Source organism: Dipodomys ordii, unplaced genomic scaffold (assembly GCF_000151885.1).
Source record: "Dipodomys ordii isolate 6190 unplaced genomic scaffold, Dord_2.0 Scaffold150, whole genome shotgun sequence".
NCBI lineage: Eukaryota > Metazoa > Chordata > Mammalia > Rodentia > Heteromyidae > Dipodomys > Dipodomys ordii.
The window spans coordinates 2,210,306-2,222,561 of NW_012267366.1; the positions used below are offsets into that span (position 1 = coordinate 2,210,306).

At 38.1% G+C, this 12,256-nt stretch overlaps 1 protein-coding gene across 4 annotated transcripts in view; it reads left to right on the forward strand.

The window, feature by feature from the left end:
• The window catches only part of Frmpd4 (FERM and PDZ domain containing 4), a 489,555-nt gene that overhangs the window by 453,758 nt on the left and 23,541 nt on the right, over window positions 1-12,256 (forward strand). For all 4 annotated transcript variants that reach the window (XM_013032132.1, XM_013032131.1, XM_013032133.1 and 1 more), the window contains 3 exons: window positions 1,738-1,845; window positions 5,856-5,987; window positions 8,089-8,208. In XM_013032132.1, the coding sequence (XP_012887586.1) occupies window positions 1,738-1,845; window positions 5,856-5,987; window positions 8,089-8,208 (360 nt within the window). The remainder of the gene's footprint in view (window positions 1-1,737; window positions 1,846-5,855; window positions 5,988-8,088; window positions 8,209-12,256) is intronic.

Below are 12,256 nucleotides of genomic sequence, written 5' to 3' on the forward strand. Positions count from 1 at the left end.
ACAAACCTTTAAGTGGACTTTGGTAATCTCCTAAATTCTTCTCAATCCAATGGAATTGACAAGATTAGCATCTATGCTGGGTACCAGTGGCTCAGGCCTGTTTCTAGCCACTCAAGAGGCTGAGATCTAAGGATCACAGTTTGAAGCCAGCCCAGGCAGCAAAGTCCATGAGATCCTTAACTCCAATTACCCACCAGAAAACCAGAAGTGGCACTGTAGCTCAAAATGCTAGCCTTGAGTGCAAAAGTTCAGGGACAGCACCCAGACCCTAAGTTCAAGCCCCAACAGACAAAAAAATTAATAGCTATTATGTAGTTATCAAACTATTGGGAAAAGGGTCTGACACTGTCACTAGATCATCCTGTGGGCATTTTCTGCTGACCTGTGTATATGCGCTATTCTGCTCACACCAATGGATCCCATTACGTGGGATGTAGGGATACCATATATCACTATTTGATACAAGTATGACTACCATAGTTGAAAGAAGGAAGATTCCAAGGACAAAATAATCAGTATATTACATCACAAAAATTCATCTAAAAATTATCTGGCATCTGTAGAATTCTAGAAGCTTCTATGGCTGTTTCCCTTCTTCTCTGAACATAGGAGGGCTCATTCAAGACCATTGGTATGTGAGGATGCTGCTGATCCAGTGGTCTCACTCAGCTTCCAGTGCCTTTCTGGGGTCTTATCGATGTGGACCCCCCAGTCATATGGATGCAGCACAGCATAGTCCTTGACCTCTGGGACCCTTTGCTTACATCTGTCCTTGCCTTTCTCAGTCACAGTTGTGAGGTGCCATTCCTTCTAAATTTGGATCCTGACTTACTCAGTGAATAAGATAGGAGGAAAGCAAGACCAAGGAAGTAGAAAGAAAGGAAAGACAGTGCAAAACAAACAAAAGAAAGCAATAAACAGTGAAAGGTAGGAAGCACACTAAGGAAATGCATGAGGGTTAAATTCATTCACACTGTTAGACACGGGGAAGCATCTGAGAATCTGGCCTTCAGTTTCTGCCTTGGCAAGCCGAGAGACATATGGTATTGTTTCACAATTGTTGCCTTTCTTGGAACCCCTGTGGCTCTGTAACTAACTGTATGTGCATAGCTCAGTTCACTCCATGGACTCATGGAATTCAAACGTGCCTCCACTCCCTCTCATCTCTCTCCTTCTTCATGATATCACTTAAAGACAACATCCAAATTAGTGTTTTTCTATTGCCCTAACTCATTCCTTATATCTTCCCTTGGTTAGAAGCAGGGCTATTCCTAAATGGGTTAAAAGTAGTTTCACAAAAAGATTTTACATTGAAATCGTTCCTATTTGTGACTCTCCATCATGGCTTCTCCAGCTACCCACAGTGCCATGTCATACAAGCTCACTGCAGTTCCTCATGCTGCTTACTTATGTCATCCTACTTCATAAAAGTCGGGCTTATGGTTCCAAACCCTAACACTTGGTTACAAAGGGATTATGTTTATGCTTTTCAATGGAAAATCTTCAGCTCAAAAAAAGCACATCTAACTTTTCTGGTGAGCCAGTATCTTTTGTTTGAGTCAGGTGTGTTACTTGTAGCTGGAAAAGAATAAAGAATATGGGTAATGAACCGCTTAACTCATACCACTGAAGGGATGTCACTATGAGAATAATCGATAGACATGTGTGACTACTTCCAGTAATAGAATTTTAATTTGACCGATGTATACTACCACCTTCTTTTCTATTGTTAAACAGGAAACCGTTAAGGACAATTCACTTCTTTTTATGCCAAATGTTCTGAAAGTCTACCTGGAAAATGGGCAGACCAAATCCTTCCGCTTTGACTGCAGCACCTCTATAAAGGTAAGATTGCACAGTAACATCTGTGGCTGGCATGACAAAATGCAGAGTTAAAGACAAACAGAGAAGCCAGTATGGCAGCACCTTCTTCTGAACGATCTCTTTATTTGTGCCATTATGTTGGCTGGCTCCATGTATGGTCGTGTATGAATGCTTCAAATCAAATCAAAACCAACAGCTTAAAGTAAGAGGGCTCTGCCCCTTTTTTCCTCCCACAATACAATATGTTACGAGTGAAGAAACACTAGGGCTAGTCATTGTAATGCAACTGCAGAGTAATTAAAATAGCATGCCTGTCACCAAGAAGGGTTGGCACCCTGCCCAAAGCCAGCATGATTTCTCAGCACTGTCAGCCTCCGAGAAGATTAAGATGTTAGTTGTTAATTAAATATCTGCTATGTTGGTGTCCAGCAAAAACAAGGAGTGGAATAATGTGAAGATAACATCTACTTTCAATTGCTGTAGCCACTTTCATGGAACTGATGCATCACAAGTTGTAAAAACTGAGGTATGCTTCTTTGGATGAGTAGGGAAAAAAAAAGAGCCATGAATTAAGTCTATGATTTCAGAGCCACAGGTGAGTTTTTCATAATAGATATTGTAGCAAAGTATATGGGTTTTCCCCCCATGCTTCTTTTCTAGAAAAGAAAAGTGCATATTCTCTTTTTTTCATTGGACAAAAAGTATGCTTAGAAATTGATTGTTCCCTAATGGTTCATCAGCCTAAAATAGGCTTCTTTCAAATAGCACAGTGAAAAAGATTTTATGGAGGTAAAAATGTACCTGGTGATGATTTGTACAATAATCTATCAAGAGAATATCAACTCTGTATTTAAAACCATCTATCAATAGTCAACCCTTAATTCTTGAGGGTTGAAATTAGCTCATGCATGTGCAAGCATTTCTGCAAAATCCCACTCACTCTTTGCTCTTGTTGTCATGATACCCGTAAGCAGCTCATTTTGAATTGCCTTAAATATGTAGTCATTCAGCAGGCAAGAAAGTGGACAATATTTTTAGATTGGTGTTAAAGCATTAAGTCACCCTGAATCACTCCTTGTGATAAATTAACTTCCTTCATGCAAAGCTATTAATTTTAAATAGTGATAACTGACAAAGTCCTTTTCTTTTCTTTTTTCTATTTAGTACAAAATTATGGTGAGATATCCATCTGAGTATTGATCAAATTGACTTAGGGGCTAGAAAGCACTTTCTAGAAAGGACCAGAGAGTAAATATCTCAGTCTTTAGGAGCCATCTGAAGCCTGTTGCAACTGCTAGATTTCTGGTGTTGATTCAGAAAAGTAGTTTTAGACTAGTGTGTTTGGAAAATCCTCAAGACCTCCACAAACTCACCGATTTGTTATCCTCACAGTTACAGTTTATTACATCAAAAGATGGTGGACAGGGGAGGGACTGAGTGGGTGGGGAAAGGGAAGATGGGAAGGGATGGTAAGGGGAAACAAAAGAGGAGGCAACAATGCTTGATAATAAATGTACTCATTACCTTGATCATGTAATTGTAACCCCTCTGTATGGTATTTTCACAATTAAAAAAAGAAAAACACATACACACACAAAGAGATTGAATGACTGGGATAAGTAGTCAGTAGGCTGAAGAGACACTGGAGTTCTTCTAGTGAAGATCTACCAAACAAGAAGGAGGACCTACCAACGAAGAAAGATTGCTAAAGCCTTGGTGATTATTGGGGCTTGGCTACATAGACATATTTAGCCCCTCTAGAGATTGCATGACCCAAGACCCTCCCATAAATCACATTGTTAGTATAGATTGGCCTGGCCCAGAGAAAAGCATTCCTATCATGCAGGCTATTCTTCAGGCTTATAGAAGTGTGAAAGTTTTTTGCTACCTTTGCTACCAAGGGTCATGTGGATATTTGTAACATTATTTGCAGGCCATACAAAATTATTAATATATGCAGATAGGCATGGGCAGCCAATGAGATGCATTCAAGAAGCATATGTTTCTATCACTCTGTCTCATCATGTACTAAATGATTTTGGCCTTATACAGCCCACAGGATATTCCCTATCTGTCACAGACATTCCTGCACAAAATGAGAGCAGAGTCACATCATTCTTTAAGCAAGGTAATACAGAATGTGAATTAATTAACATGGCTAACTTGGACCTATGGCCATAGATACATTCTTGCAATTCTGGCACTGAGACTTTGAGTTCCTTACCATAAACACAACCACAAGCCATCTGAAGCTATAGGGAAGACTTCAATACATTTCTTCACAGAAAGAAAGAAAAATTCAAGAAAGTGCTGTTGTTAATTCCCTCTGGCCTCTTTATTATGAGAACCCACACTAGACTGAGCCTGATTTCCCCAAGGATTGCAGGTGACAATGAAAAGACAAGGAGCAATTCAAAGAGTTCACATCAAATTTCAGTCTCCTTATCTTGTTCCTAACTACCTTATTAGCACAATAGATACTGGCTGGTAGGCGCAAAATCGAAATAGTACAGTTATGAAAAGTATATGACACTGTTTAATAAAATTTGCCAAAACTCTTGCTGTAGAGTTACAGTGGGGAAAACCATTCCTTATGTGTTTTCCAATGTCCTCCCTAGGGTTTGGGGAGAATATTTATACAATCTCCACACAAAGACTGGTTTTGTTTTCTCTTTCCTTAGCCTTGTATAAAAATAATAGAGTAGAGAAACTTTTGTGAAAATGCATTTTTATTGAGTGATTTATTTTTCTTGTGGAAGTTGGGTGGGTAACTTATATGGATTTTGTTTTAATGGGGAACACAGGGAAGATTCAAATAGCAAAAGAACCCATCAAAGGAAGTTTTACCCACAAAATTTTTCCACCTTGGTACTATTGGGATTCTAGACCAGATAATCCTTTGCTTGGGTTTGTCCTGCATACTGTGATACTTAGCCTTCCCAACCTCACTGTAGCAACCAAAAATATGTCCAGAAATTCTCAGATATTCCATGGTGCAACTCCTCTGAGAACTCCCAACTCTGCAGGATTTTTAACATCTGGATATAAATGATTTCGAAGGGGGATCATTTATTACTTCTTGAGTATATGGAAAGCAGTGATAGAGGAGATTTGTTTCACATTGCAATAAATGTATTTGTGTATGGAATACCTTCCTGATTATGAACATTTAATCCTATAAAAGATTACTGACAAAGCTTGCTCATTCCACTTTCCCTGGAGATATAAAATAAATGTATATTATTATGCCCCCTACCTCTGTGAGAAATAGTGTTGGAATAAATGTTTTCTATATATGAACACGTTTAATTGTTATATCCATTTCACAGCAGGCATTAATATCCCTCCCCGTTTACAGATAGGGAACAAAAGACACTTCACGATTAAGTAACTTGCCCAGACTGTCCAGCCAATAAGCAGGAAGGCTGGGATTCAAAACGAAGTGTCTCTGGAGCTTTGCTACCATGATGCTATTCTTTCAAAAGGGTGGGCCGGGGGGGGGGGGCAATCAGGTGTTTCTGGGAAGGACCAGATAGAGAATATATCAAGCTTCACACGCCAGTATTCAATTCTTTCATGACCTGTTCCCCAATAAAGCTTTATTTACAAAACAAGTAGTGAATTACATTTGGCCCACAATCCATGTTAGGCCAGCCTATCAGAAGAGTACTTTCAGAGCTGATTTACCCATCACATCAGTTAGAAAAACAGGATATCAGGGCTGACTACCCCACTATTGACAACCTATTGAATGTAAGACTGTCTATAATGTCTATAATAGGTAAGCTACTCAACAAACTGTTTCTCTTGTTACCTCATAGAAAAGTTTGGGATGCCAGGGAAAGGGCAAGGAGAGGAAGGCCTCATTTCTGCATTTTTTGGCTCTTTGTAGCATGAAGCTTCAGAATTGAGCAAAAGTGTGCAATTTCAGGATATAAAGCTTAAATATCATACACTTCCCCATTATGGTAGACTTTCACACAAAGGATGCCTCCATTTTTATCTCATTATGCCAATGTTCCTTCTGTAAGGATGTCATCTTAACCCTGCAAGAGAAGCTCTCCATCAAGGGCATTGAACACTTCTCCCTCATGCTGGAACAGAGGACAGAGGGAGCTGGAACCAAGCTGCTCTTGCTTCATGAACAGGAGACGCTAACTCAGGTCTGTGTGATGACCCCCAGTGGTAATGCTGCTGGTGAGAACAGAGAACCTGCCATCCCAGAATGTTCCTCTCTCTAGACCTTTCAATGTGGCTGCTACCATGTCCCCCCTACCCAGATACCATGCTGAATTTGCTACTGGCTTTAAAGTACACTGGACACTTTAATGAGATGGCCTCTTTTCTGTTGGTCTTTCATAGAACATTAGTTGGTTTCCCAAACAAATTGGTCATTCAGAGACTCAGCAGCTACTCATTGGGAATTTAACACTATAGATCTATATTTAATGTTATTGTAGTAACTGCCTCACCTGCATTGATCTCTTCTCTCATAAAATCATTTCAAAACAGTAGTTTCTGAAACTTTGAACCTTAAACCAAAATAATTTTAGTGGTTTGAAATTCTGGATGCAAACTTAAAGACTATTTCGGGAAGCCCAAAATCTCTACCCCAGTCCTGCCCGCTATAAATATGTGATTTACCAATGTGTCCCAGTTCCTGATTACCAAGATGCTACCTCCATCTGTTCTTTGAGAAGACAAGCAGCCTGCTTGCTGCAGCATTCAGTGTAGCACCCTTATTTTTCTTGGAGTTCCACATGAACAGAGTCTGTGTCAAATGTCTAAGAGATTTCAATAAACCCTCTTCTACCAAGAGTTCACTAAGGATGAGAACACTCTAGAGAGAGACCATGAAGAGACATCAGGGGCTGATGTATCAAGATACCACCAGATGGGTGAAGGGGCAGAAAGTATTTTCATAGGGAAGGGCTTCTTGGTTGGTACATAATTAAAAGTTTTCCTCTCACACATAGTTATTTGGTCTCACATATAGCCCTGATTCTTTCCTTTCTGTCCTACCCAATGTAATAAATTAGGAAGTTGCCACTTGCGTTCATTTCTCTTCTTGCCTCTGAACTTCAAATACTATTACTAGGGAGTTTAAATGTACAAAGACATATTTTAAATCACATGTAGTGGTTTATTATTTGAACTTAGGCCAAAGCACACTTGCAAATGGATGGCTAATTTTATGTTTTACTACGGGGAAAAACCCTGATCTGCACAATGCTTCATGAGGAAGCTCAGTGTTTGCATTTCCTGGAAGTAAACTTCTGCTTTCCCTGGAAGCAGAACTTCAGCCAAAGATTTTTTTTTCATATATGGGGTTTATTTGAGAGGAGGTCTCAGGAAATTCTGGAAGAGGAATGGGGAAAAAGAGAAGGGGGAAAACTAGGAAGCCAATAAAGAATGTCATCAAGCCAATGTCAACTGTGAGTAACTAGAGTTCAGTGCTATTGGGGAACTTTGAATGACAGTGTAGAATATGTGGCAAAGACACCTCAGGGTGGGGTAGCGAGAAAATGTCCACCACCATATAGTCTGCTATTGGCAATGGGCTTCACTTGAAGGGCCTTATTCTGTGGCCTCATTCAGGTTTGTCTTAGGCTTTCTGATGTTCACAGCTACTTGCGGTAAATAGCATTCATCCAGTGGAAGTAAGGGCCTAAGCATTGTGGGGAGTTTGCCAAATACTATGAGTTTAATGAAAGTTCCTCCAACCTTATTTCTTCCTTTCTATTTTATCTCTCAACTTCTATCTACTATATAGGATTTACAGGAAATGCATGCAGATTTAGTTAAACAAAGCTCTTTAAAAAGTGTCCTCTGGTGCTAGAAAATGAAATCTTAAGAAAATTGACTCAAATATCCTGAAACAAACAAGTTAGGTACCTTGGAAATCAATGCAGTACAATTGTTACACTTTCTGAGCAGGATAAAATCGATGTATTTGTGAATGTCTCTATGAAGCTTGATGATCCCATAGTGGATTTTCATGTCTCTTTTCTTGACCTGCTAACCTATGTCCCGTTTTGTCATCTCATGGAAGCATTTCCTTAATAAGTCCCTCGCATGTAAGTCCTTATATCAACATCTGCTTCCAGGATATCCAACCTGAGTCACAAAGTGATGGTCAGTCTTCAAGAAATGAGTATCTTTCACTGCTTTTTTCTTTCCTTGGTATCAAAAGTAAGTGGAGTGTGTCTCTGTGACGTCTAGCCAGCACTAAAGTTTCTTTGTTTGATGGGTCTGCTCTTCCAGGTGACACAGAGGCCTAGCTCCCATAAGATGAGGTGTCTTTTCCGAATAAGCTTTGTCCCAAAAGATCCAATTGACCTGCTTAGGAGAGATCCAGTTGCTTTTGAATATCTCTATGTTCAGGTAGGTGAACAATTTGGCATGTGTTATATGAATGTGATGGGATGCATTGATTTTTCTCCCAAAATGCTCTAGTTAGGGGTTGTCTTTCTTTCTACCCCATCCTAGGCTCAATGAATCATACAAGGAATATATAGTGCTTTTTTTTTCTTTGTCAACTCTGTGTTGGGTGTTGTCCCTCAGCTCTTCAGCTCAAGGCTAGCATTCTATCACTTGAGCCACAGCACTGCTTCCCACTTTGTCTGCTTATGTGGTGCTGAGTAATCAAACCCAGAGCCTCATGCATGCAAGGCAAGCGCTCTACCACTGAGCCACCTTCCCAGCCCCCTATATACTGCTCTTTTCACTTTTGCATTTGATTTTGAAATAATATTATACTTCCAAAAATGTTGCAAGTTATCATCTATACCTTTTACTCAGAATAACATAATACTACATTTATATTATCTTTATTGTATGTGTACTTGTGTGTTTTTTCCAAATCATGTGAAAGTTTCCATGTGTAGTACTCACAAACACACCATGTATTTTTAATAAGGATATTTTATATAAAACTATTTTATAATTAAGTCAAGAAATTTAACATTAATTTATTGCCTTATCTCATGTGTAGTCCAGATATTTCCATTTTACATTTGTTGTCCTGTCTCCTTAAATCTGGAACATTCCTTAGCCTTTCTTTGACTTTCATGCCCTTGAGAGTTTTGAGGAGTATTGATTAGATATTCCATACAAGACTCTCCTTTGGTTTTCTCTGATGTTTTCTCATAAGCACATTAAGGTTATATGCCTTCAAAAAATGATGAGTGTCTTTGTGTCTTCCTTACTGCATCCTATCGGGAGGTACATGATGATAGCTTATCCCCTTAATGACAACATTGACCCTTACTTGGGAACCATCTCCCAAACCTGTTCTTCTTAAAATTATTATTTCCCCTTTGTAATAAATAAATCATCTATGGAGAGTCATTTGAAACTCTTTTATTATCCTATGCTTCATCAAACTTTTACCACTAACTTTACCATTAATTGAATATTCTTACTTAAATCCATTACTATCTTGATTGTTAAAAATGGCATGACTGATTCCATTATTTCTTTTTCATTTATTAACTGGCATTATACTATAAAGAGTTTTCCCTTCTTCTTTATTCTTTCATTTATTTGGTGCTTAGATTGTTCTGAAATATTATAATATTCATTTTACTGGAATTAAAACTTTTCAGATGGTAATACTTTAAGAGAACAGTATCCTTTATAGACTTTCTGGTATTTAATTCCCTGTGCCCCGAAATTAAAACTTGCCAGAATGGCTGTCTGACAGTTTGTCCCAAAGGAAATTTATCCAACTTAATATTTAGGAAATATTACTATGTTTTCCTATAACTACAGCTTGGATTTCCAATACAATTCCATTAAGCAATCAGAACCCACTTATGTAATGCTGAGGCATCTAGCAACACAACTACTCAAAGCGGTTGTAAAACTAAATGCTACTTTTCTACTCTCAGAAAAAAGGAGAGAAAATGTGGGGAAAAGACAAAAGACATATTGTCTCTTTGACTGGGAATGCCTTTATAAGGTAAAGATCACTGGAGTCATATATATATATATATATATATATATATATGTGTGTGTGTATATATATATATATATATATCATCAGAAGGAAAAAGAAAAGAAAAACAACAAATGCTAGGTCAGTCCACATAGTTGATACACAGGTATTTGTTACATTTCAAAGATTTTTAACGTTGGACAAGACAAGAAGACAGAAGATATAAAAGACACATAGACAAGACAGATGTTGGAAGTTAGGGATACTGACATAAATTGAAGTGGCAATAAACCCTGGAGATTAGGAATTAAGTCAAAGAAAAAAGAAGCAGAACATATTAGAACCTTCTAGCAGATATAGACCCTCAGGGAAAGGACCCATTAAACTTTCCCCACCTCCGTGATCTTTAGAAGAGACTGGTGTTTACAGTTCAATAGGTTGATACGTGTTCATGCAAACAACTCTGAGTCATCAGGATAAGCCAAAACCTGTTTATCAAGGAATTTAAAATATATAAGATTTTTTTTATCCCAACAGTGAAACTGTCACATTTTCTAAATGTTAAAACTTTGGCTAGCTCTACCTTTCACTTGTCAACAACGTCGCTTGTCCCAACAAACCAGGGAACACAGCTAGCTTAGACAACATGAAACCAAGAACCAATTCTTCTGTGATCTGTTACTATATGTTACCTATATTCCTGTGGAAAACTAACCCAGGGTGCAACCACTGCACCTAAGACCATGTGCTACATGTATTAGCTTACTAGTTACAAATTGTTAAAGATGAAATCACTATGTAGTGGTAGACAGGAAAATACATTGGTTTGTTTTGCTTGATTATATACCCACACCGATAGCTGGCTGGCACTTTAAAACTATTTGACTCTCTGATTAATCATCACAACTCCACTTCATTTATGAAAGGTAGATTATCTACCCATTCAAGGCACAAGTAGCCAGAGGGGAAGATGTATAACCACATAGAGAAAGCAATAAAGACAAAAACAGAGTTACTACCATCTTATATATCCTCTGCTGAGAATAAGAAATGAAATCTTTTTTTGCCTCAGACTCTGCTTTGGAATGCCCATATCACAGAATGTGTGCTGAGTCTAAAATAACATAGCTGTCTAATAAAAGTCAACAGGTCTACAAATGGTGCCCATAGGCCTAAGTTGATTTAAAAAGATGTGATGATATTCGCCTAGAAAACAAACTAATAAGAAGAAGCAATGTAGATCATGTTACAAAAACAAAATCAATGTAACTTAGCAGGCTCCTGATGAGGGTAGTCTCCATTGAGTAGATGAAGTATGCCAATAGAAACACAAATTTCAATAGTGATAATATATATTAATCTCCCCGTCATTTAATGAACCATGAGGTCTTTTCACATTTTAGCATATATATTAACAGTAAACTCTAATAACCCAGATTGCCTTAATTCATAATTATAATGGACTATGCTGACATTTTCCTGTCTGCTGTCTATTCAGGAAAAGATTGCTACACCAATGAGTAAACAGGATATGACCTAAGATGCTCCAAAATGTTTGTAAACACTTCAAACCCTTCTACACTTGTAACAGGTTCATTACAAATGAACTTTTGGTAGGTATAAAGTGGAGCCTGTTAGTAATTCTATTTAAGGAAACAATAGCCATCATTATCAAAGTACATGTATATTCAGTGGTATATTTGAGAACAACAAAAGCATAATTAATACCAAAAAAATACACACATAATTCTGATTCTATACTAATTATCTAGGGCCAGTCCAAACTAATTACATAATTAAGTGACTAATTGTCTTGTAAAAAAAATGCACAGAACTCTGGTAAACAAGGAGGGGAAAAATGGTTCAAGCCACAACTCTTAGGAGAAATGTTCATGATAACTTGTATTTGTAAAACACGTTCCCATTTCTTACCCAGCCTTCCAGTAATGTGGTAACCTTGCAAGGTAGTTTTTGCCTCTCCAGTTAGTTTTTTTGAAGGTTCATTCAGTTTTCAGAAAACAGAGTTGAAGCTCAAGAGAGGTGAAATCCCATTACTTACTTAGGTCATTTGGCTGAATCTAAAATCAAACGTGTCAATTGCCAGTAAATTCCATACCAACAAACAAACAAACCTCTATTTCAAATTGATTATGCAACAGCAATCACTGAAGAGAGTAGTTTCTCAAAATGGTTTCTCAAAAAGAAAATTCTATGTCTAGCACTGTGCCCAGTGACGTTGTGACCACCAACCCTTTGTGGAATGATTAAGATGAACTACTGGACTGTTAAGTCCTTAAAGCCCAGACAGACAAGTCTTAGCACTTGGAAATCATGGGCAAACCCATGTCTAGCAAAACAGAATGGCATCCTGAAATCACTTTCAGAGGCTGTCCTAACTCAGACCTCTCTAGCTCCTGCTTAGTCACAGATGCACTTCCTGGAAGGACTGCTATGCATCCTGGGTCGTTTTGAGATTTTTATAAGGCAACAAAG